Genomic DNA, 26,829 nt, shown 5'->3' with positions numbered 1-26,829 from the left:
TGACCTCTGTGTTACTAATTCAAAAGATGTTTCTCAGACTTCATCTTCCTTGACCCCTTAGGAATAGACTACTTTGAATCTGTCTCTCTCCCCTCTTTAAAAATTTCCAACACTGTTCTTTATTCTTAGAGGTGCTTGGAAGGATTCCCATACCTGCTTTAAAACCCTCAATAACACTCAGCGGGCATACTATAAAGTGCAGGCTCACTAGTCCAAAAATGCAAGAACTTCCTAGATCTAGCCTTGGCCAACATTTAAAATTTATTCCCCCTTTCACCCGGAGATATACGATGAGCTCTATGCCTCTAACTAGGATGAACTACAAAGAATTTCCAGAAGGCGCTATGTTATTCTTGGCATAAGCTGTCCCAATGAACAGTCTGGAAAAGTCTGTCTATCTCCCCCCCTCCCTGACTTCCGGAGGAACTCCTTATCCTTAATGATTCAAAAGTCACTTCCTCCGGGAACCCTTTCAGACACCCCTAAAAATAAGGCGCTTTGTTTATTGTGCGCCAACGGTGTCTCAGATATTCTATATGCCACGCACTATATTCTGTCCGCTATAATTTGTTCACATATCTATCTCCCAGTCTACACAGATCAAAAGACTCTGGAGGGCAGGGAAGGCATTCCATTCGTCTCCTTTCCTCAGCACACGGCTTGCCCTCATTAAGTGTCTGCTGCACGAACACTTCCCACCTGCCAGCGGCACTCCAATTACCCGTTAACGGGTGAGTCCCCAAGCTCTTAGCTTGCGTGGCAGGGATATTTAAACCCGCGGCCCGCTGATTGGCTCCCACTGCAGGGGTGTGTCCGCGCCCAGGCGCCAGGAAAGTGCGCAGGCGTGCGACTCCGGCGCGCGCATGCGCAAGAAGGGCGCAGCGCCTAGCTGGGTCTGGCGGTGTCCGAGCTGCCGGGCCGGAGAGGAGTGACCGGAACTGCTCGGTGAGTCTCCAGGAGTAGGGCTAAGGGAGCTGGTCAGGGTGAAGATTGGGATCGCCCCAAGAAGAAAAAGTATATCGTGACGGTTGAAAAGTTGATGGTGTAGGGCTCTAGGGGAGGAGGGGACGCCCTAAGCGGGACTGGGCTAGTCGGGCCCGGAGCGAGGACGTGAGGCGCTGAGAGACTGTCGAGGGGCTGGCGGAGGAAGGGTGGCGGAAGGGTGGTTTTCTGGACCCTTCCTTGAACCAGGCTCAGGTAAACCCCTATTCCCTCATCGCCACAGTGTTGCTGTGGTAAGGGTTAATAGTCTATCTGGTGGTTACAGTGATCAGACAACTCTGAACTAGTTGTTTGAAGTTTCTGAGGTCTGTGCTCTCTAAGAAAGTCCATTCTTTCCTCGCGGCTTTACCGCAGACGCAGGAAAAAAAAGGATCGGTAAAACGAATTGTGAAATTCGGGGTTGGAGTAGCGGGGGTCGGGGGGAAGTACTGGAAAGTGCTGTTTTCACTTCGTTTTTTTTTTATTGTCGTTAGTCACTACAATGTTAGGAAAGGCAGTTGAGGGTAGAGGAAAGCGAAAGACATTAAAGTTGGGAAAAGAAGATGAGAAGGAAGTATTATTTTGCCTTTTGCTACTTGTCATCTCTTTTGGCGGGGGGGGCGACTGGGTGAGGGGAGTTTGGATACTGGCAGTTTCTGACAGTGTTCCCTCAAACTTGTGAAAATAATGCAGCTTCTTAGTAGCAGATATTCCAAGAATTAAGAAGGATATTACTTCATCTGTCCTGGTGCCCTTAAGACTGGTTTTCCGATGTCCTGGTAAAATACTGCAGATACCCAGGTAGAAATGGTTCTCCCACGTTCTTGCCCAGCCCGATAACCGCATTTGAAATTCATGACACATCATTAGCTAGAATACTTTGGAATCTAATCTTAAAATACCTCATGCTAAAATTTTTAAAAAGTAATATTTCTGCCACCAGCAAAATTGATTACTAAGCATCCAGTGATCACTTGTCATTCATTCTTTTGGCAAGAGGTAATGAGAAAGAACATATTTATGTAAATACTAGGACGTATGAGGAGAAACACCTTTTCTCCCATTACTATGCACCTTTGACAGGTTATAGAAAGTAAAGAAAATGATCATATAAATTAACCTACAGTTTGAATATTTATCAGTGTTTCTAGAGTGTTTTTTGTTTATTTGTTGTTAGGTGCTTATCTGGATATGCACTAGAAAATTGCTGTTACCTTCATTTCGGAATAGGAATAACTTACTGTGCCATTATTTTCTTAACAATAGTACACTCTTTTCTATAAACAGTAGAATTTCTGTATGTATCTTAGTGTTTGTTGATTTTACTCTAAATGAACTTAAACGTAGTAACAAACTCAAGTAAAGATCACATATTTTCTAATCATTCAGAACACAACATTGAACCAAGAAGAAAGAAAACAAACAAGCAAAACAAATAAAAAAATAGACCCAGTTTCTCATGGGACAGCTGTCCATACTTCACTTACCTTGAACCACATACCACCATCCTAAAATTTGCCTTTTAAAAGGAGTATCTGTGTTATTATTTTACTTGCTATTTTTATTGGACTTTTAAAAAAACATTACCCTCTTCCAAAGTGATAATCTGTGAAATCATGGTTTTGATGTATTTTATACCTTTTTCTAGTTTACATTATAGTAAATACATAAATATTTTAAATATATAACTGTTGCTTATGTGACAGCTAAAACCATAGCTTGTTCTTGCTCTGTACTTTGGAAAATACAGCTTTAGGTCCTAATGTATTCATTTTTATTTATTTATTTATTTATTTTACTTATTTATTTTACTTATTTTTTTAATATGTCTTTATTGATTTCAGAGAGAGGAAGGGAGAAGGGGGGAGAGAGAGAGAGAGATAGAAACATCAATGATGAGAGAATCACTGACTGGCTCCCTCCTGTACACCCCCAACTGGGGATCGAGCCCGAAACCCCAGCATGTGCCCTGACGGGGAATCAGACCTTGATCTCCTGGATCATAGGTGGATGCTCAACCTCTGAGCCACCACCCGGCCGGGCTAATGTATTCATTTTTAAAATAAAGTGAAAATTGGACTACCGAAACTCTAAGGCCAATGGACTTCAAAATTCTGTGAGCCCTATGACTGCCTTCACTATTATGACACAGTTCTAGTAAATTTATTTACTTGGTTTCACCAAGTGAAAGTAGATTAGAATAGCAAAAGGAAAAAGGGGTATTTACTCTCTGAAATTTTTGTGAAATCAGGTGCCTTTTTTTTTCTTTCTTCTGATTAAGGCATTTTCTTTTCTTCCTTTGGTTCCTATGTCTTAAACATTCTGGAAACCTTTTTTTTTTTTTTTTTTTTTTTAATATGTCTTTATTATTTCAGAGAGAGGAAGGAAGAGGGAAAGAGAGAGATAGAAACATCAGTGATGAGAGTCATTGATCGGCTGCCTCCTGCACTCCCCCTACAGGGTGGGGATCGAGCCCACAATCTCTCGCATGTGCCCCGATTGGGAATGGAACCTCCATGTCCTGGATCATAGTTCAGTGCTCCACTGCTGAGCCACACCGGCCATGCTGGAAACCTATTTTTTAACTGTGTTTGTACTCTACATTATGTATATATAAGTTAGTATTTATAATATGATGTTGCTTGCATCCAAGAGTGCTGAACTTTTTACTCCAGCGCCATATTTTGTTTCCGGGTCTGTAGATGGACAAGGGAGTGGATGACAAGGACTGGTATTTTCTTTGTTGTGGGAAGTGGCTTGAAACTGATGGTCCAGTGCCTCCAACAATTGGAGGAAGAGGATTGTGGAGTCAGGAAACAGCATGTACTGTGTAATATTAGGGGTGGAGGGGTGTTTTATTTGCACTCATTTAAATTCACTGATATTTTGGTTTTGATTTTAATATAGGTTGTATTGCTACTAAAATATTTAAATCACTGATCACTATATTTTTCTGGAATTCCCTCATTGATTTTGTGAGTTCTGTAACTTGGATTTAAAGTTTGTTTTAAATTTATTTTAACAATGTTTTGACAATTGAGATTACCTTTAGATGGCCCCTTGATGCTTATAAAATAAAAACATTTTGGTATAGTATACAAAGCCCTTGACAACTTTTCTGCTATCTGCCTTTTGAAGCCACCTGTCCCACTTGTATGCATGTTAAACTCTTGCAGGACTATGGAAGCCTTACATTGTGGCACTTCTTTGATAGTCTAAAGTCACAATTTCTTTAGAGTTGATCATGCTTGGATTTTCATTCCCAAATCAAACTCATGATAGATGCTTAATAATTATTATGAAAAAATTATAATAACTTTATTGAGCACTACATGACAGCCAAATGCTTTGCATGAATTAACCCAGTCCTTATAACAACATTTGAAGTAAGCATTATATTCTCATTTAATGAGAAAACTGAATCACAGAGACATTAAGTAAGCAACAGTCAGGATTTGAAACCATATGCCTCCAAATATTGCGAACTTAACCATTACACTGTATTGCCTTTTGTTTAAACAAGAATGCTATTCTTTTAATCTACTGTGGGGGAATATTCTTTTCCAGGGATCTGAGTACTTATGCTTTCTATCCGTGACATCTGACTTCTGGTATTAGAATATTTGAAAACCGAACCGGAAAGCTTCTAGACAAACTTGGAGTCAGAGCCAAAATTTTGAATGGTTTGGGTAAATATTTCATTCTGAGAAGGTGAAGCCTTGCCAGTCATCCCCACCTCACACTTGGTATCTCCCTGGCAGATATCGTACTTAGGTCTGCCAGATTGTCTCTCTCTTCCCTGGAAAATAAATGCTGCATTCTTTAATTTTTATTTTTTCACGCTTTTATTGATTTTAGAGAGAGAGGAAGGAGAGGGAGGGAGGGATGGAGAAAAATAGAAACATCAATGTGAGAGAGAAACATCCGTCAGTTGCCTCTCGCACACACCTTGCCAGGGCAAATGCTACATTCTTGAACCTCCTTCTTATCTTTTATATAGAACATCCTTTTTCTGTTCTCATAGCCTTTTTTTTTAGATGGGGTCAGTATAATTGATTACTTGATTATAATCACATCTAGATCTACCCCCTCAGGATTATACCCCATGGTCACTTAAAGTAAAATTGTGGAAGTTCCAAGGTTGAGCAGGACTTGAAAACTAGGTTTCGGACACCAAGCAATTAAGTTATAATAGGTGCTTCTGTAAAACTAAAGTATATTTTTGGTTCATGTCGTTTTGGTTCATGTTTTTTGGTGGTACTTTCTCAGCAGTATACAATCATGTGCTTGAATCATGTGCTTCAGTGCTCTTTAAACCAAGATGTTTAATAGATATGATTTAGTGGTGTACTTACATTTGCATTGTTTTGGGGCCTCTACATAAGAATAGTTAAAGTTCTTCCTTTAAAAGGAAGTTGAAAGGAAACTAGGAAGAGGAAGTAAAAGGAGGAAGCTAGCCTTAAGATAAATAAGACACTTATCTAAATGCCTGCAGGAAGAATTAAATTTCCTAACCTGAGCCTGGATTCTTTTTGGCCTAACCTAGAGTATTTAGAATATTTTGTAGTTCTATGCATCTGTACCTTTTGAGTATGTATGAGGACATCCCCCCCCCCAAGCATTTTTAACATTTGATGTTAAAAATGGAATCTAAGAGCAAAAATATATTCCTAAAAAGAAACTAAGTTCTGCCCTGGCTGGTGTTGCTCAGTGGTTAGAGCGTTGGCCCACACACCAAAGGGTGGTGGGTTCGATTCCCAATCAAGGGCTCCTTGGCTCCAGGTTTGCGCCCTTCACCCAGTCTGGGCATGGTTGGGTCACATGCAGGAGGCAACTAGTTGATGTGTCCCTCTCACATCTATGTTTCTCTCTATCTCTCTCTCTCTCCCCCTCCCTCCCTCCCATTCTCTCTGAAAAGCAATGGAAAAAATTTCCTCATGTGAGGCTTAAAACAAAAAAGAAACAAAGAATATTCTTGGAAAGATTTTTTTTAAAATATGTTTTTATTGATATCAGAGAGAGGAAGGGAGAGGAAGAGAGAAACATCAAGGATGAGTGAGTCATCATTGATTGGCTGCCTCCTGCATGCCCCCTACTGGGGATTGAGCCTACAATCCCGGGCATGTGCCCTGACTCGGAATTGAATCCTGATCTCCTGGATCCTAGGTCGATGCTCAACTGCTGAGCCACTCCCGCCTGGGCTATATATATTTTTAGATGGAGCATTAAGATGTATTGATAGAGCCTGGCCAGCGTGGCTTAGTGGTTGAGTGTTGACCTATGAACCAGGAGGTGACACTTCAATTCCCAGTCAGGGCACATGCCCGGTTGCAGGCTTGATCGCCAGTTGCAGGCTTGATCCCCAGTAGGGTGCATACAGGAGGCAACTGATTAATGACTTTCTCATCGTTGATGTTTTTCTCTTCCTCTCTCTCTTCCTCTCTCTGAAATCAATAAAAACATATTAAAAAAAAAAAAGATTTATTGATAGAAAATAATAGCATATAAACTTGTATAATGACTATTTTAAATCTCTAGAAACAGTTCAGTGTTTTCAGATATACTAACATATAAATAATGATTCTGATGTTGCCTTTTTAGATTTCACTTTCTCTTGCACAAGTTATTAATTATACTCGGGAGTGCCAGTCCAGATAAGTACCTATCATTCGAAAACTTGGTTTAATTTAAACCTGTTTAATATCTGTCTTGACATGTGCAGACTTATGACTGGCATGAAAATAGTTTAGATGTATAGCCTGTACAGTGTCATCAACTTTAATGTTCAAATTTAGCCTTACAGATGGAAGTTAATATTTAGTAGCTATTATTTTCAGTGTCATTTACATAGATGTCATTCATATTTAACATTGCTGCTTTACATTCATTTTGCCTACTATTTCTATCTGCTTCCCTAATAATATTAAAAGAATGGCTGCCCTAGCTGGTTTTGCTCAGTGGTTAGAGCATTGGTCTGAAGGGTTCCGGGTTCAGTTCTGGCCAAAGGCACGTACCTTTATTGCAGGCTTGGTCCCCGGCCCCGGTAAGGGTGCTTGCAGGAAGCAACCAATCAGTGTGTGTCTCACATTAATGCTTCTCTCTCTCTGTCTCTCTCTCCCCCCACCCCTTTCTCCCTCTGCCTTCTACTCTTTGAAAAGCAATGGAAAAAATATCCTTGGGTGAGGATAAAAAAAAAAAAAGTATAGTAATAAACTATATGAGTGTAACTCATGGAGCAACTTCCAGTGTGACTAATTTTTGTTTTAGATTAGAAGGAATAAGACAGGAAACTAACTTGGTAGGCTATTTTAATGCAGAATTCTTGCTTTCCAGTATAAAATGGATTATTTTATAAAATAATTCTTATATTGGTCTTGGACACTGGAATTGGTGATGATTTAAAGGGTTGTTTTTTCCATTATTTCCTGAGTCTTTGTCCATTTTTATGAGTGAAGACATATGGATCTCCTATTGATTAAGTTCTAAGCCCTTTTTTCTTTGTATTCCTTCTTCCCAATAGTATTTTCATTTTCTAAGTTAATGTAGATAATTTTAGGTCTAAATTATTATAAAACAGCTGAAAACCATGATTAGCCTTTCTAGTTCTTCCATTTAACTGTCTGAGTCTATGGAAGAGATCAGATTTCATGGTTTTATTTTATTTTATTATTGAATTTATTGAGATGATATTGGTTAATAAAATTATATAGGTTTCAGTTATACATTTCTGTAATACACCATCTGTGTACATACTGTATTATTCACCACCCCAAGTCAAAGTCTCTTTCCATCTCATGGTTTTATTATAGAAGGCATCAGGAAGGGTGCCTAGCCTATTTTCTGATATTCAGCACTTCTTATATCATCTTATATTTGTTAAGGGTAGATACGTCCAACAGTAAGACTTTTTACCAGACCAGGAGCTATCCTTGGTGTCAGAGTAGATTCAAACTTATATATTAAGTCTGCTCTTTACTCACTCCTTCACCCTGGGCATTAGTTACTTAAACTGAGCCTTAGTTTCCCCATCTATAAAGTGGTATAATAGAGATAATATACTATATAAATACTAAGTAGGGTGTATGGCATATAGTAGGTACTCAATGAACATTTCATCTTCACTCCTCCCAACGTTTATAATAGAAAAGAAATTAAGGATAAATTAAGAGTCTTCTAGTAAGCCCAGATGGACTGTAGTAAAGGAGATAAGGTGTAAAAGCTCTGAGAAAAATTATTTTTTTCTCAAAGGCACACGATTAGCATAGCATGTCAAGTTCCTGGAGCACTGGAAAAATAACCCAGATATTTAATCAGTTTATATTTAAGAAAAGTGAGTTTAATGGGATCTTTGTGTCAAGTGATGTTTTGTTTCCCTTCTCCTCTCTCTCCCTTAATTCTCTTTACTTCATCATTCTGGATAGCCCTTTCCTGACCCCATGAGAAAAACTACTGGGGATAATAATAAATATGAGTAAAGCTATATAGCTAATTCTGTGTTGTATCCTGCCTGACACTTTTGAGTATAAAGGCTAATAAGAGCTTGTGGAGTCTTCTTTTGTCTCCTTTTGTCCTTCCCCTTACAATTCTACTTTATCTCTCTTGCTCCCACTTACTACATTCGTGTGCTCAACACCTTCAAGAGTCTGGAGTAGAGAAGTCTTAGGAAGCTTGTATCCTGATGTTAGCCTGCAAACGTGTGAGAACTTTACAGAAGTCTGTTTCTTGTCTTGTGTGTCATCTGCTCAGGGAAGAAAAAAGTACTAGGAAGCACTTTTGAGTTCACTGAAAGGGTGTGTACTTCAAAATATCCCTGTTGCCATGCCAGTAGTGACTGTTCATATCCGCCTCTCAGCTACATATGCCTTTTTTTTTTTTTTTAAATATATCTTTATTGATTTCAGAGAGAGGAAAGGAGAGGGAGAAAGAGAGCTAGAAACATCAATGATGAGAGAGTCATTGATCGGCTGGCTGCAGCCCGCAACCCGAGCATGTGCCCTGACCGGGAATCGAACCCTGATCGCCTGGATCCTAGGTCAACTCTTAACCGCTGAGCCACGCCCGGCTGGGCGGCTTTTTTTTTTTTTTTTTTTAATAAGAAAGCAGGACTCTTGGAGTCTTCAAGTTTGATAGAGATCAGTTTTGCATTTAAGCCTCTCTTTGAACCTACACACAGTTTTGCTCTTTTAAAATAAGATAATAGCAAATATTGACTTGTAATTGTCAAGAATCACCTCCAGGAATAGAATTACAAAATTATACAGTTTGAAAGATCTGGACTTTCTTACTCCCAAAATGTCTTTCTACTCACAAGATACTGTATTGGAAAACCTGACTAGGGTGTCATTTCTAGGCACTAATTGATTAGTGTGTATTACTTTTCTTGTCACTTTCTGCTTTGTTGGGCTTTGAGAGGGATAGATAACTTTAGAGCATACTGCCTGGGAAGGGCAGGCTTTGAATGGTATCTTGTTGGGGCTCTAGGAAGTGGTTGAGAAACACAAAGCTGCCTGGGCAGGAGATGGGGATATTACAGAAAGGAAAGTTTACAAAAATGGAGGTGAGAGAGTACAAAAGCATCCTTTTCTCTTTTTGTAATTGTAACTACAAAAGATTAACAAAAGAGAAACTAGAGTGAACATGTGTGATAAAGCCAAAGGCTTATAAGTAATTAGCAAAGTACTAAAGCATGTGGTTCTGTTTATAATTAATATCTAATGAATGATCAGTTCTTAATTCAAGAAAGGCCTCTATATCTTAGAATATGAACCTTTTGCCAGAACCAGAGTCCTATGGCAAGCAAGGTATGAAATTAAATTTTCATCTTTTTGCAATAATAATTAATGATCATATTTTTCATGAGGATTAACAGCTTTAAGCAAGGCTCAAAATCTTAATTAAACTTTAAAAAACCTGAAGAGCTATGACAGAATTTTAAACATTCCTGTACTGGGAATGTAGTAATATTGTCACTTTTTGTTTTATCAAAAACTATTTTACTAAAAATGTGGGTTAGCTATGAATGTGACTAAAAAGATTTGTATGTGACCAGAAGACCATTCCAGACCATACACATGTAATGGCAGTTTTTGGTTTGTGGTTCTAGTGGTTATTTGCAGGCTTTGTGCTACTGTTACATGTAGCTTTGTTTCTAAGATCCACTTAAGTACTTTGAGAGTACACTTTTTTTTTCTACTTGTTTGTTCATTCAGCACACGTTTACTGGAGTACCAACTGTCAGATCCTGTTAGATATTAGAGTGTTATATACAAAGATACAACACAAGCGTTCAGTCTAGTACATTTCCAGGTACCTAGGTTCCCTGTTTTTCAGTGAGTGTACTCCATGGCAGGATTTCTCAATCTCAGCATTTTGATATTTTGGGCCAGATAATTCTTTGTTTGGGGGGCTGTCCCAAGGAGCATTATTAGGATGTTTAGCAGCATCCCTGGCCTCTGTCAATTAGATGCCAGTAACACTAGCCCCCACCCCAGCTGTGACAATCAAAAACTGTCTCTAGACATTGCCAGATGTCCCCTGGGAAAATCCAGAATGTGGACCAAATTATCTGTCATTGACAGAGTCTTTTTAAAATTAGTTTTCAAAAATACAAAGCTAGCTAATGTAATGAAAAGAAAACAGCCTAGCCCTGGCTAGTGTGGTTCAGTTAGTTGGATTGTTATCTTGTGCACCAAAGGGTCATGGGTTCAATTCCCAGTCAGGGCACATACCCAGGTTGCATCGGTTGTACGTGAGGCAACCCATTGATGTTTCCATATTTCTCTCTCTTCCTCCCTCTCCCTTCCTCTATCTCTCTGAAAACAACAACAACAACAACAAACCAGCCTAGATCTGTCACACTTTGCTTATTACTCCACAGGATTCCACATACATAACAGTAGTGCTGAATAACAAGTTTTTAGGTTGAGTGTCTATGAGATCTCTTTCTGAGTTACTGTGTATAGGAGAATAATTGTTCCGTTTCTTAATGACTTCACTAAAACAATAAATAATACAGTAATTGGAAATGGTGAGTCTTAGTTCTTTTCTGGGCTCTTATATCAAGATTACCCTCTTCTTGTGAAAAAAATATTTTATTTTCTCTAATGAGTAGCCTGGACAACTGGCACATTTAGGATGTTTTCTGTGATCTTCAGGCACGTGAAGCCTTCTTCACCTTACTGCTTTTCCATATTCAGACAAGGTGTAATGAACATTGTGTAACCAAGAATTTATCTCAGTAGTTTCTTAAAGCTTGTGTTCTGGTAATGCCTGCCTTCTCATAGAGGCACCACTTTCCTATCGGAAACAGCACTTCACTAGAAGTTCGGAAACCTGAGTTTTAAGTTCACCTCTGATACTAACCAGCATTTAAGCATCCATTAATCCTCTCAGTTTCATTTTCTTCACCTGTGAGATACAGATAGCTAGATAACCTAAATTCCAAAAGTCCATGCTCTGCTCAAACAGATTTGTTTCTTGTATCCTTATTCTTACAGAATATCTACGTTTCAGTTTCTGTGCCTATCAAGAGTGTTAATTCATCATGGATAATCTGTCAGCAGAAGAAATTCAGTTGAGGGCTCACCAGGTTACTGATGAGGTAAGCATTTTACTTGGAATAAGTAATTAATTTTCTTTTAATTTTAACAGTGGAGGGATGAGGGCACCTTTTTAAAAGAAGACTATTTTGGCCTTTTCCAAGTCCCTTTGTATCAAAGAATGCATTTGCCCTAGGTTGCCAATACTAGCTCCTTATTTTTTCATTTTACCAAAAAACTGAATAAGTGAAAACAATTTGTATGCTTTTTTAAGGTAATTATTAACAGTTACAACAAACATATTCTAGATTTGAGGAATTCTGGACATTGAATTTTAACAGAACTTTCTAATATCTGTGTAATATACCTAGATTTTTGCTTACATTAAAATTTTATAAATCCCATTAACTTCACCACCCATATTTTTTCTTAAGGAGCACCTGGTAAGAAGGAAGCTAAAGTTATAGTGATCAACTTTTTTGTTTGTTTGTTTTAAAGGGAGGGATTGATATGCTGGCAATCTTTAAAAATAGAGTAGCATCATGAGTGTAGCCTATGATCAGATTTTTCCTTTTTTCTACATGTTTTAGAATGCTAAAATTCTTATGTTTTCTTCTAGTCCCTGGAAAGTACAAGGAGAATCCTGGGTTTAGCCATTGAGGTAAGAAAGTATTTAATTATCAAGTTAAATACAGAAACTATATAGGAGGGATCCTGATAGCATAAGCTGGAATTGGCTTTGTATCAATAATCTTTATTGTTTGACACCAGCAATTGATGAAATTGTCAAACCACGCACTAATGGGATTCTCCCCTCCCCACCTCCCATTGACAGAATTGGAATATGACAGGGAAGATGAGTGCATCATAAGTTTGTGATTTAATTATTTGGGTCTGGGGGGCATAGCTAGTATGTTAAAGTGTGTTGGTTTGGGGATATTAATTTTCTCTGTGGCTTTATTCCTCTAAGAACTTAGGTTTCTAAATGATTCTCTCCTGCTATTGGTCAGGCCTTACAGTTTTTGTTTCTGTTATTTTTGCTATGTTTTGTTGTGCTATCAGCTTTTTTCCCTTCTTTTAGTCTCAGGATGCAGGAATCAAGACTATCACTATGCTGGATGAACAAGGGGGTGAGTTGAAGTTATTGGCAGAAACTTTTGATTTGACTGACGATTCCAGAAAGCCCTTTCACATGAGCCATGTATAAAATTAAGCATTTGGGAGTGCCTTCCCTTAGTAAGATAAGAATGATATGTTGCTTGTTTTTTTCTGATTTGGATTATGTTATGTTTATTGCTAATTGAAGGTGGGGGCAACAGTGTCCAAATGTATACCAGTTATTTGTTAGGCAGTAGGACTTACTATGTGCATTGGTCATATGTACATTAGACATTGTGACATTTTTTCATTTTCAGAAATTAAGTCCTTAAATAGGTCTATATTCAGATGAGCTTGGAAGCATTCTGTTTGAGTTGGCCTTGAGTCATTTGGTCTAGTTTTTGCTAGTCTTACGACAGCTCGCAGGTTTTGAGCCTATTCAAGGATAGAACTGCTGGAGATCTGGTCTGGTCACAGTATACTTAATTTGATTGCAAGGGTGATCTCTAAACAAATCCTCACATGCTCCTATTATACAAATTTCTTTAGAACAAATCTTTCCGCAATAAGAGGCCAGGTGCCTCAGGATCGGGTATGTGAAAGATTGTTTTTATGTTGGACAGTATGTAAAACTTCCTGGCACTGGTACAGTCACTATGGTGTGTTATTGTTGGATTCAAGGTTAAAGTTTGCTATTTTATAATAATAATTAGTACTATGAATGTAATACAAAATGTAACTTCCACAACTTATTCTCAGAACAACTAAACCGCATAGAAGAAGGCATGGACCAAATAAATAAAGACATGAGGGAGGCAGAGAAGACTTTAACAGAACTCAACAAGTGCTGTGGACTTTGTGTCTGCCCATGTAATAGGTGAGTTGATAAATCAGGACCTTTTAAAAATAAATTTAAAGTGAGAGCATACCCCTTCCCTGTTCCCTAATAAGGAAATGAAGTGTGACTGGGCCTAAATAAGGAACTTTGTTAGATAAACTTAAGCTATTTCTCCTTCAGGCAGATCAAGCTTTTCATGTAAATGGGCAGATTCACTAAAAACCATGGCTTAAATTTGATCAATTCTTGGATCAAGTTCCAATTTCATTTTTTAGTAATACATGAAAAGATTGGGAAATATACATCCGGATAATACAGAACAGGATGGAATTAGTGTATTTTCTTTTCAAACAAGGAGTATTAACAAAATATATATTCTGTGCTAGGCACATGAGGGATAGCCAGGGGAGTAAAGGACCTGGATCCTGTCTTCAGAAGACTTACCATGTGGTTGGATGTATGAGGAAGAATAGCAAAAAGTAAAACATATAAATCTAGTGCATGTGATATCAACTAAGGCTAAGGGTACAGAACTGATAAAGGTTGATTTGGGGAACATGTTATAGGAGAGGCAGGACTTGAATTGGGCTCTTAGGGATTAGAAGGCTTTGGATGGACATGGAAGAACTGGGAGGGCATTTCCTGTGGGAGATTTAATGTAAACAAACATTACAGACAGGCTTGACTTAACTGAGCTGCATGATTTATGTAGATGAGAAGTGGAAAATAAGACAAGTAGGCAGTAGAAGTAACTTGAATACAAGAACTAAGGAGTTAATGGCTTGGAGTGGAGTATATAACTACACACCACAAGATTAGTTAGAAACCTTTTGTAATCTAGGCCTGTGAAGTAAGACCTTGCCATTGAGATTAGAGAGAAAAATGTAAGTCAGAATGCATTTTAAATCAGCTGATTGTATGTCAAACACAAGGAAGGAAAACCCAAAAAAGACTCCAAAGATCTGAGATCTTTAGTATACTAACTAGGAGATGAAAAGTCTTTAAACTGTTTCTATACAGTGTATGAGATTTTTTTTTTTATGCTTGACAGAAAGGAATTCATTCTTCTAGGTGACTCTATTTGAATATTTAAATTCTCTGCTTATTCAAGGGTAAACCAAACTCCATGGTATTGACAAATACTGTATTATTCAGACCACGATGAGGTTTGGACTAGGGCAATTAATCATTATCTTGCTTTCTGTTAGAAGGAGCTCATCTTTGTTTTAAAAAGTAATTAACAAAAAACCTTTGAACTTTACCCTTAGTTGAAAGGACAGTGTCTGGAGATTGAATGACTATCATTACTGCTGAGAGTATTCATTTTTTAAGAGCTTCATAAACATTCGTTCGGTATTTCTGTCTAGTTGTCTTGGTGTAGTAAACCAAGAACGGGATACGAAGGTTTACAGACTCTCAGGACTTTTACTCCCCAAAGGAGTTAGGAATGGAGGAACTTTTGTTATAGTGTCATAATTTTTGATAAGTGTTTTCATGTGATAACAGTCTCTATGCCATTTCTACTAGAGAAAATAGAGTTAAGTTGCTTGTTGATTAGCTTGTTTTAGACACAAGAAGTTAAGATTTGACAGTGTTCTATCTAGGCTTGTCCATTGGCTTCTTATTCTAAGACAAGTCTGTTTTGACCTTTTTAGACCTTGGATGACTCTCCAAAAGTGCATATTTTAATGACTATGGCTGTCAGTCAGGGTTTAGCAGATTATTGTAATCCAACAAATTAGAAATGCATAAGTTTTTTGATCCAAATGCTTAACTATGTTTTGCAAACTTGTCCCTTTTTTCTGTGTTCTGTGTACCATCTTGGAAGAGTGTAGAGGGAAAAAAGTAAGTTAATTTCCTTGTGATTAGATAGTATGAGAAGAGCAAGGAGAAAGAAGTCCTTCTTAGAACCTACAGCAAAATCAGTTCTGAGGCAGGGGTTGAATAGGAAGAGCAGTGAATTGTAAGATGGTCTAATATCATAGAAAGTGGGAAATGAAACTACAGAAGTATTAATTTTATTTCTCTTTGTGTATCCCAGCCAAACATGGGCAAGATTTTCTTGGACACTTGTGAAAGAGAAGGTAGAGTATGGTCCTGAAGCAGTTTTTTGCCTCTAACCTCAGCAGAACTCTTTCTCAGAGGATCAAGAGAAAGAACTTCTTAACAGATGGAGTCAAGAGGTTACTAAAATAGAGCAGTTGTTTCCTGAAGAGGAGAGAGTTAGAGATGTCTGATAATAATTGCCTTCCTTCCAAACTTATCTTTTCTTTATGTCATTGAGTCCTTGGCCTCTATGGTATCTCTTGTCCTCAGCTTTATCTGCTATCATTTCTGCCAGTGTTTTGATCTTTCCAGTTTCATCTGCTGGTTTCCATTTAGGCTTTTCATATAAATCGCTATAACATGAGCCTCTCAAAGGCCAATACAGGATCTTAGTCGTCTTCGTGTAAGGGTAGTACTAATTCTAGTATTAGTAATAACAGCTCAGGTCCACAGTCTCTTATCTGCCATTCAGAAATATAAAAGACTCTCAAAGCCAAAGGTTTGTTGTTGTTTTATTTGTGTTTTTTTCATAATGTGGTACCAAAATTCATTAAATAGGCCACAAAATATAACCTGAACTGAAGCTATTTATAATCTTTATCACACTTAATATGTCAGTTTGTTTCACTGCAGAAATATTGATGTATTTGATTATGTGGTATACTGCTCAAAATGTTTTACATATAAGGGTTTGGACAAGAGTTGTGGGCCTATAATGTTAATTTAGGCTCTTACTATTCTGAGAACTTTAAATTTAATACTAACAGTAACTTTAATATGAGATAGACTCTCTTATTATCACCATATTACATTTGGGGAAACAGAGGCACAAAGAGGCTACATTAGCAAGTGGAAGAGTTGAGATTCAAAACCAGCAGAGCCCTAGCTTTTTTTTTAATATGTTTTTATTGATTTTAGAGAGAAAGGAAGGGAGAGGGATAGAGAGATAGAAATATCAATGACAGACATCAATCACCTTCCTCCTGCACGCCCCCTTCTGGGGATCAACCCTGCAACCCAGGCATGTGCCCTGACCCGAAATCAAACTGGGGACCTCTTGGTTCATGGGCCAGTGCCCTAGCATTTAACTATATCCTACATTGCTTGACTTTGGTGAGAAAAGAATGAACTTTTTTGATGTTGCTGTTGTTAGATGTATTGCTATAAAGAAAATGTCTTGAGTAGATTTGTTCTTTGAGATGTTTTTTTGTTCAGTAGTAGTCATTGACGCCAGGTCAACAAATCCTTTTTTTTTTTTGAAATAAGACATGGAAATAGCTTTACTTAACAGAACTTTATATTAGAAGGGAATTTTAACTTCAGCTAATTTTTAAAAAATATGTCTTTATTGGTTTCACAGAGAGGAAGGGATAGAAACATCAATGATGAGTGAGTCATTGATCAGCTGCTTCCTGCATACCCCCCACTGGGGGTCGAGCCCACAACCTGGGCATGTGCCCTGACTGGGAATCTAACTGAGATCTCCTGGATCATAGGTTGATGCTCAACTGGTGAGCTGTGGTACGCCGGCTGGGCTCAGCTAGTTTTTTTAAGGGATTACTAGACTTTAAAAACAGACTAGTAGGATTAAACTTTAAAATTATGAATAAATGTCATGTTAGCTTGTTACTATTTAAATCCTAAAAGCAAAATAGCACATAGCCTTATTAAAATTTTTATATCTTTGTCAGTAATTTAGAAAAATTGTAATTCTTTTTTTTTGTTGTTAATCCTCACCCAAGGATATTTTTTCCATTGACTTTTAGAAAGAGAGTAGAAGGGGGGAGGGACAGAGACAGAGACAGAGAGACATTGATTGGTTGCTTCCTGCACATGCCCTGACCACGCACGGCCAGGGATTGAACCTGCAACTCAAGTATGTTCCGTTGACCAGGAATTGAACCCAAAACCCTTAGATGCGCAGGCGGATGCTCTAACCACTGAGCAAGACCAGCCAGCACAAAAAGTTGTAATTCTAATTAACAAGAGCTTAAAAGGGGGCAGACTTAAAATGGGAAGTCTCAGACTAGTAAACTTCCCACTGTACCAGTTTCACCATTCTCAGACAAGGTACCCGTCTTTACTTGCATTTCTTCAGTCTGTACTTGTCAAACATAATGGCGCAGAGTTTGAAGACAAATTGGTATTTCTGGACCACTTCCTAGAGAAGTTCAAAATTGGTACTACAGGTTTTATACTACTCCAGTCCTGTGTCATACTGAGGTACAAATATTTAGCTCTGATTGGTTAAAATAATACTGAGTTATATTTTAGTTCACATTTGAGTGCTTCCTCCATCCTGTTCACTGAAGAGATACAAAGATGAGTGAGGCATAGGTCTGGTGCTGTTTTATTTATCATTACTCTATTTTTGTGTCTCACATGGTATCTGATACATAGTAGGTGCTCAATAAATACTTGTTGATTGAATGTCCTTGAGAAGCTTGTTGGCTTACAATAGAATTGACATGTAAAATTATTTTTAAAAAATTAAAATACCAACAAAAATTATAATAGAAGTAATTAAGAGAAATCTGTAATCACAAAGAAAAGAATGAGGAAGTTTTACAACCTCTCCATTTGTATTTACCTTTCTTCATATTTTCACAATTTTTGGAAAGTATTATTACTCAGACATTCTTAGGAAAGATAAAGTATACTCTGATTTAAGTAGTTTTTTTGTTTTTCTTTTTATCCAGATTCTCAGATGTTGGTTGTTTCTATGAAATCAGGCAGGAATTTAAATGCATTGTTTTGAAAACTCTAAACCTGCTTCTGTTCTGTTTGACTGGCATTCACTATTTTCTGCATTTCATTCTCTCACCTAATCTTTTCCTTTCTAATCTGCTTACTAAAAATGAAGATTTAACATCAGAAGCCGGGCTCAGTAACTGATCAAAGGGAACTTTAAGATGCAGTCTTGTGGCGCAGTTGGGGCTGTTAACCTGCTATCTAAAGGTGATGCTTCAAATGGCTTTTCTGTGCATGTGCATGGATTTGTGAATGGTGGAGACTGTCCTAAAAACTGTGCTGTGGTGTGTACTGTAAAATGAATTTGTTCTTGATGGGTGCTGTCTGCCAAAAGGTGGACTTGACAAAAAGGATCTTAATTTATAATACCACCCTTTGACTAATGGCTCTGATAACTCAGATTTGTTAAATAACATTTAATATTATAAAAATAAAAATACCCTTGAACTTTCCTACGGGGTTTTAAGTAGGTCAATGTAGAGAATTGCTGTGTTCTAGTGCTGATCAAATGTAAGTAAATTCAGACTAAATCCATCTCTTTCTATAGGATTTTGATTTCAGCATCCTATCTTTTATTAAGCTTTCTTACTCCTTTGTGGTTCCACAATCAGGATTTTCTGTATTAAAATGTTGCTTGTAATGATTTGGATTCCCCATGATTTAGGCCACTACCAATACCAAATTGAGGAATTAATTGCCCAATCCAGCCATCTTAAATGTCATTTGGAACAAGGTGTGAGATATGAATTTAAAATGTTACCATATCTAGTATCTTCTTTTTTTTAAATAAGGGTTCCCCCCCTTTATATATGTTACAAACTGTTCCATAATTCTAATATGTCATGTGTTAGCTTTCTGTGGTTTCATGTTGAATTAATATGGAGCTAACTAATCTTTTTTATGTAATTAACTCTCTAGTCAGACTACTGTTGACTATAATGTTTGATTTCTTCCTTTTGGATCTCTATGGGAACTATCAAGACTGTGGTTAATTGTTAGAAAGCTAAATATTTGATTTTTACCCTTTTCTCTTTGTCTCCTTTTTCTTCTTTCCTATAGCCTGATCTTCCAATACACACATGCACATGTGTACTCATTACAATTGGTATTTATTTGATCCCTTTTCTCCTTGATATGAAAGAAATTTGGCTAATATTTGGCTTTCTTTTTGCTATTCAATTTGTAATAATGTTGACAACCAAAACTAGAAAAAGAAATTGTTAAAGTTATTGTGTTCTTACCCTGATGCTTGTTGTTTTCTGCTTTTATAGCAGTTTGTTGAATTAATTAAGGGATATTTTAAATTTTTTTAATTTCAAAGCTGTCATTTTTCAGTGAGATATATATGGAAAAAAAGTGGTTAAAGGTTATTAGGCTTCTTAAACTGATAGAGATGAAGCTAACTTTCCAGATAGAGTTCTTAATTACATTAAATTCTACCCCAAATTTATGTAAACATTTTATCATGAAGTCTAATTTCTTCCTAGAGGGGCTATAAATTTTATTATGCAAAAGAGTTCTATTGCAGATCAGAACCATTTCTTTTTTACTGTAAACCAAAACAACCTGGGCCTAGATGTCTCGTTATGTGAACATATCCCAACTATATTCAGCTACCTGTAGATCTCAAAGCTAGGGAATATTAATGGGCCAGAAGAGTAAACATACTGATGGTAATCTGTGCATTTTAAAGGCATGAACTATTAATTGAGGATTGGGTGGAGGTTGAAGCCAAAGAATAAAAGTACTTATCTAATGCTTTACAAAGCAACTTTGCATCCATTATCAACAGGACTTTTCACAGGTTTGTGAACTATTAAATGTTGTTATCTTTTTTACATAAAACTTAAGAGATGGAAGTTTGCTTAAGGTTTTACAGCTATTGAATGACAGGTCTGGGATTAGGATTCAAGTCAATTTACTACAAATCTTGTAGCTTTAAAAAAAAAAACCTCCTGGTGTAGACCTTTGCTTCCTCCAGATCAATTCCTCAGTGTCTCAATACATAGAAATACAAAGACTATTAGAGTAATCTAAAATATTTCTTCTAAAACAGATTGGAAGACCCTTAGGACAGTGTTTGTCTTCCCTGCCTGGGTAGCTAATGACCTAAAACAATAACAACAAAAAACTCTCAAGTTCCACTTCATACATATTGAAGCAGAATTTTCATAGTGTAACCTGTGCTGCGCCTGTATGTTCAAAGCATCCAGGTCACTCTGATGCTTATTCAAATTTGCGCATATTACCTTTAAAGCATTTAAGACCCTTTGTAGGAAGACAAATTAAATTAACATTAATATTATTATTACTATTATATCTTTACTTTATTTTTTTTTTAAATTTTATTGATTTCAGAGAGAGGAAGTAGGAGGAAGAGAGGGAGAGAAACATCAATGATGAGAGAGAGTCATTGATCGGCTGCCTCCTGCATGCCCCCTGCTGGGGATCGAGGCTGCAACCTAGGCATGTGCCCTGACCAGGAATCAAACCGCGACCTCCCAAATCATAGGTCGATGCTTAACCGCAAAGCCATGCTGGCCGGGCTATTACATCTCTGTTAACTTCTGAGAGAGGAAGGGAGAGAGAGAGAGAGAGAGAGAGAGAGAGATAGAAACATCAATGATGAGAGAGTCGTTATTGATCGGCTGCCTCCTGCATGCCCCTGACTAGGGATCGAGTCGGCAACCCAGGTATGTGCCCTGACCGGGAATTGAACCGCCATCTCCTAGATCCTAGGTCGATGCTCAACCACTGGGTCATGCCCAGCAGGGCTAAAATCATTATTTTTATTAGATAGGCAGCTACCTGACAATGCCCTTAAAAACAGATAACTTTCAAGGGTGTTCTAACTTGGTGGGAGAAGCCCCAGGGTAATAGCAAGTGGTAGGATCTAGAGCAACCAGAAGGCATTACCCAGAGTGAAGGTGCTCAAAGGGAAATGGAGCTATCACAAGGATAAAGATATGAAATCAACAGCATTTAAAAATCACTTCTTCATAAACATGCAGGTGTCATGTCATAACCGCATGAAAAAAAGTGCAGTATTTCCCCAACCTGTTTGAAAATAAGCCTGACAATCCAATGCAAAGCTGTAAAAAAATTCAGATTTTTGTATCATTTCCCCCTTGATATTGGAGGAACATCTTCAGGGAACCAGTCCTCTTAAAGGGAGAAGGGTTTAGTAACCAGTCTGATTCTTCATTTATAGACTGACTTAGTTGAACCTCATTCATATCATGTTAAAACAGTTTGTTTGCATCTTATGCCCTTTAAATCTAATTGTGGAAGGAAGAATTCTCAAAAGTTTAATTCAGATATCAGCTCTTAAGACTGAGAAGGAGGTTGGAGCATGTATATATCCCTTGATAGACCAAGAGCCCACAGTCCTGTTTTAACACATAAAGAGTAGACCTTCAGGAACATAGTGTCTTAATATTTAGTGACTTTTGAATTCCAACTCTCAGTCTTTGACCTGTTCTACGACCTGACATACTGATAAAAGCTCCACTTATCTTCTATTAATACATCTGGTTGTTCACTTTCTGATAAACTAATATGTTTATTTTGTTTACTAGCTATTAGCCTGCTTTAGAATTTTACCTGAGATCCATCTTATTAACAAAGAATACATGTAAATTGGTTTCACCAAACTAACAGATAATTATATGTAAATATTCCATTTAAAAGTGTATATATATCCCACCTTGTTCCAGGAAAGATTTAACATGGCTTATTAAGAAATAGAGTAATAAAACATAATAGCATAAGTTAGAAATCAATTGTGAGAACTTAAAAGTGGAACCAAGGAAGGACTTTGAGAACTAGCTCTTCAGTGTTCATGGATTTGTTTACCTTTTCAGTGCCTCTTAACAAAAAAGTAGTAGTATCCTTTCTTTAGCGTTAATGATTAAGGTCCAAGATCTAATTCTGTTTGCCAAAAATGAATCCTCACATATCTATTAAAGAAGGAGCCACTATTTTTATAAATTCTCTGCTTTTGTAGTTTTGAAACTTCCTCATTAACATATTTATGTGGAATAAATCAGAGGCCAGTATTATAGCCATATCCTACTTTGTTTTTGTATATAGAAAAAAACTAAAATTGTATGAGTGAAACTGTACCTACTCAATCAGTAAAAAGTTTTGTGTTTTTTTGTAATGGCTATTTTAAAATCATTTACATATGCTATTTTTCGAGCTGTTTATACCAGTTTGAGTAGTAAATCCCATAGTAAAATTCTGGCTTTGGCTGATTTTTGGCTATATCAATTACATCTAAAGCATATGCTTTTATTTTTAAGAGGCCTGGATTTAGGATTTTTTTCTTCTTCAAATTAGAAAAAGACTCTTAAATGAAAAAGCCCTAAACCAAAGGATTTATAACTGGCACCAGTTTTGTCAAGATTGTTAAGTTATTCATTGGTTGTTCAATTTGGAAATAATTCATGCCTTTCCTTCATGATGTTTGTTAAGAAATACTTTTTAAAGTTTTAATGCGAAATTCTAACTTAAAAAAACCGATCAGCTGGAACTACTCCAGTTCAAGTAAGGGCGTCTAAGTATTGCCTACTCAGCCTCCTTACTATTCCATCCTCATCAACCTCTGAGATGCTGCCAAGGAACCTCTTAAGGCATCCCAGAATACTGCCTAAGGGATTTTTTTTCCTAGTGTCCATTAAGTTCTTTTCTGGAGAGTGTTAGAGGCTGAGGGAACCTGAAAAATCGAATAAATGCATTTTGCTACTTGCTAATTGCTTAATGAAGATTTGGTGGAAGTATTTGAACCTTTAAAAAATTTTTAATGTCAGCGGGTATTAAAATTCATCTTTTTTCCTATGCCATATTGTGATGTTTCAGAGTATAGATATTCTAGATCTAGCTGTATGTATGTAGCTATTATGGTAAGGGTTCAAGCATCATTTTCAACAGAACAAGCACTAATAATTACAACTCTCCTTCTCCTGCTTTTTGGTGTCTCTCTGCACTCCTGACTCATATAGGACAAAGAACTTTGAGTCTGGTAAGGCCTATAAGACAACATGGGGAGATGGCGGAGACAACTCTTCCAGCAATGTAGTATCTAAGCAGCCAGGCCGAGTGACAAATGGTCAGCCTCAGCAAGCAGTCACAGGAGCAGCCAGTGGTGGATACATTAAACGGTATGCCAGCTCCTCCCAATATTTTTACCCCTTTCCTAAGTGAGTGGCTCACTGAGGAGGATGGGTGTAGTTATACATGAATCCTAATTCATCAGGTAGAAATAGCATTTAAAATCTGTCTTCTGACAAAATGTTGACTGTGGTTATTGGCCTTCAATGATGGATTTTTCTTTATATTTTTCAGTACTTTCCAAATTACTGAAGTAAGCTGTAAATAAGAAAGTGTGTTTTAAAATGCAGGGGTTGGCCAAATCCCTATAAGAATAGCTATAAAGGTCAGATAATATTTCAGACTTTGCAGGCCATACAGTCTCTGTCGCAACTACTCAACTTTGTTGTTGTAGGAAGGTTTGTAAAAACACAGATTGCTGGGATCTACTTCCATTCTGTTTCAGCAGATCTGGAATGGAGTGTGAGAATTAGCATGTTTTGTGTCTAACAAGTTCCCAGATGATGCTGGGAATTACATTTTGAGAACCACTGTCTAGAGTTGTTACTTAATCATCTCTTACATTGTGCTCTTTGATTCGTCTTTCAATTTTTACTATAGAATGTTTCTAATAATGGTAACCTATGTTCCCTTGGGTTTAACACTTGCTTAAACTCATTTCGGTTGCTTATTTTTATGCAAATTAAATCCAGACTTACTCCTTGTAGAATTCACCAAAAAATGCTGAATTAACTATCTTTTTGTGATAGTATAACAAATGATGCCAGAGAAGATGAAATGGAAGAGAACCTGACTCAAGTGGGCAGTATCCTAGGAAATCTAAAAAGCATGGCCCTGAACATGGGCGATGAGATTGAGACTCAAAATAAAAAAATAGACCGGATCACAGAAAAGGTAAAAGCATTTTAGTGCATATAAAAATGAGACATCTACTATAGTGTTTCAGTAATGGATATCTGTGCTAGGTACTTTGGGGGAGAACAATAGGTTAAGATCCTGTCCTTACCTGTGTTAGAATTTTGATTAGGTGGCCAGTTTTAGCACATTGAAAAACAGTAGCTAAGTTCTTTTGCTCACAGCAGTTGGTTCATTTTGAAACCAAGAACTTGGAATGAAATGGTTTTATTTAAAATTGTACACATGAAGCTTAGAATCTCTAACCTTTATGTGGGCTTCCCCCCTCCCCCCCCGCCAATGAGCAAGGTAGCTTTTGGAGTTTTATTTTGTTAAATAACAAATTAGTAAGTTCCTGAATCCTCCTAAGTCAGTAAGGTGAAAATCAGTTCTGCAGATTGGTTCTTTTGGCACAAAATAGTGTGCCACAGAGAGTAATGAAAAAGGGTGATTTTTTTTTTTCTACTGCGAGTAAGATAAAAGACACTGAAAGTGAAATTGTGTTCAGTGTTTGGATGTATCACACCTAAATGTCATTCTTACTCATTGTTACTCAGTTTACTTTGAAAGATAGGGTGAGTTTTTAAGCTCGACTCTCTGGTGAATCATGTAAAATTAATTTCATTGAGGCAAACAATGCTTTCAGTGCTATCATTGGGTTTACAATACATAATACCCATCATTTTAATTTGTATATTGATGTGGATGTGGTACTATATCTGTTCCAAAGGTCTTAGGGAAGGTTATTTCAGTCTCTCGGTTTTAGAACTAGGATAGCTCTAGATGGGATTGTATGATTCAGTGTAAGGGACCTCCCACTAGGTCCAGATCTGTAGCAGAGATGAGCATTCTGATATTTCATTGCATCTAAATGCCCTTGATTGTAAGATATATCCTTTTTTAAATATATAAGATGTATTCTAATTTCAAATATGATAAACTGTGAAAAAATATTGTAGAATTCATGAAATACAGGCAAGTTCTGTTATACCTTTTGTTATATTTATATACCCAAGTTTTTTCAAATTAATTTGATATTCTGTCCTTGCCCAAAGTAAATTTTGTAATGTGACTTCAACTGTCTTCTGAATTTTCTGAGTGTATCAGTTATTCCAAGTGTATGAAATTTAACTTCTATTAGATCAACTTACCTTGTGAAGTAACGTTGATGTCTTCTTTTTTTTCAGGCTGACACCAACAAAAGTCGTATTGACATTGCCAATGCCCAAGCAAAGAAACTCATTGACAGCTAAAGTACTGCTGTACTTCTTTACCATTTATTCATGTACCTAGCTCTTCCTTCAGAGTCATTGCCTTTTCAGAGTTTGAAATTTTGGTTCCACACTCTTCTAATCAGGAGATAATGTGGAAGAGGGGCAAAGAGTAACAGCTCCTTTTTTTATTTTCTCTTTTTCCCTTGAAGGTAGACTGCTGCTCGGCCTTCCTTCTAGTACTTTCTCAGTTTATACTCTTAGCTTGGTTTTTATACATCATATATAGCATTGTTTTTCACCCTCCTTATTTAATATAGCAGGTTCTTCTTTCAAGATTTGGAAGTATTGCCAAAGACAGCCATGAAAAAGGAAGCTGAGGGCAGGGGTGGGGGAGTGCAAGAAGGAGAAGCAAGTGATAAGAGGTCGTTACCTCAGTAAAACCTTCAGGACACAAAGCAAAAAGTTGCATAGCTACAGTAAAGATCTAGTTGGGTTTAGATTTTAAGTTGCAGTTATTGCCAATTTAGGCTAATACTTGGTTTTGGAGCTTTTATATACAATATTTTTGTTATACATCACAACTTTGCAACCTCTGCTTCAAAAAAGAATAGAATGAGTTTTCCTAAAGTGAGCTTAATTCCCAAACTCTTGATGGTTCATATATGTACATAGTGTCTGTGATCACATTTCACATTGCACCATACAGGAACACTTTGTACAAATGAATAGCTTTTTATTTTCATATTAGTATCATGGTTCCAATTCAAGCCTATTAACCTCATAAATTTGTCATTAGTCTTTGAAGAAAAATATGTAAATATGTATGTACATGAGAATTTCTGTCTAAAGCAGGGCGTAAAATTTGGGGGGAGTTTGACAAAATAAATCACGTGATTTCAGATTTACCTCAATGCCAACAATTATGTTTAGGTAGGAAAAAAGTTGTTTTGATCTCAGGTAGAAAAATTGTTAGATTACTTTGAGTTTTATGTAGACTTAGACTTTTAAAAAGGTAGACTTCTGTTTAACTAAAAGTGATTTGCAAAATTATGCCTTTGGTTTGATTATTGATTGTACTGTTATTCTTTTAGTACCCGCTTTACTTAGACCCTGAACAGTGTTATAAGAATCTGATTGGTATTTGTCACCTTTCTTTAAAAGCTAGCACCTGCACACATCAAAGCTATTGGGTTGGTTTGACCAATAACCACTGCTTGATCCCTACAATTAAATTTTTTAACTAATGGAATTGTTCTTTCAAAGAGGCGTGTTTCTATGACTGTTCTTTGGTGGTGTCAATCATTTCATTAGCTCTTATTCAACAAATTAAATAAAGCAAAGATCCATAAATCAAGAA

General features: G+C 37.0%; 1 protein-coding gene across 1 annotated transcript; it reads left to right on the top strand.

Annotated features, from left to right (window-relative positions):
* The first annotated feature begins 870 nt into the window (after positions 1 to 870).
* Positions 871 to 26,829, top strand: SNAP23 (synaptosome associated protein 23). The gene is made up of 8 exons (XM_016212349.2): positions 871 to 945; positions 11,478 to 11,581; positions 12,139 to 12,180; positions 12,601 to 12,649; positions 13,377 to 13,494; positions 23,256 to 23,414; positions 24,114 to 24,258; positions 25,446 to 26,829. Exons 2-8 carry the CDS (start codon positions 11,525 to 11,527, stop codon positions 25,509 to 25,511), a joined length of 636 nt encoding a protein of 211 aa, XP_016067835.1. The 5' UTR covers positions 871 to 945; positions 11,478 to 11,524; the 3' UTR covers positions 25,512 to 26,829.

This window comes from Miniopterus natalensis, chromosome 1 (assembly GCF_054644295.1).
Source record: "Miniopterus natalensis isolate mMinNat1 chromosome 1, mMinNat1.hap1, whole genome shotgun sequence".
Classification (NCBI taxonomy): Eukaryota; Metazoa; Chordata; class Mammalia; order Chiroptera; family Miniopteridae; genus Miniopterus; species Miniopterus natalensis.
The sequence above is the reverse complement of the archived record's forward strand: the minus strand, read 5'-3'. Positions and strand labels throughout refer to the sequence as shown.

Coding starts and splice junctions, on each gene's coding strand:
- SNAP23 (XM_016212349.2), top strand. CDS start 11,525: ATGGATAATCTGTCAGCAGAAGAAATTCAGTTGAGGGCTCACCAGGTT. Junction 11,582..12,138: donor CTCACCAGGTTACTGATGAG/GTAAGCATTTTA, acceptor GTTTTCTTCTAG/TCCCTGGAAAGTACAAGGAG. Junction 13,495..23,255: donor TGTGTCTGCCCATGTAATAG/GTGAGTTGATAA, acceptor TGACTCATATAG/GACAAAGAACTTTGAGTCTG.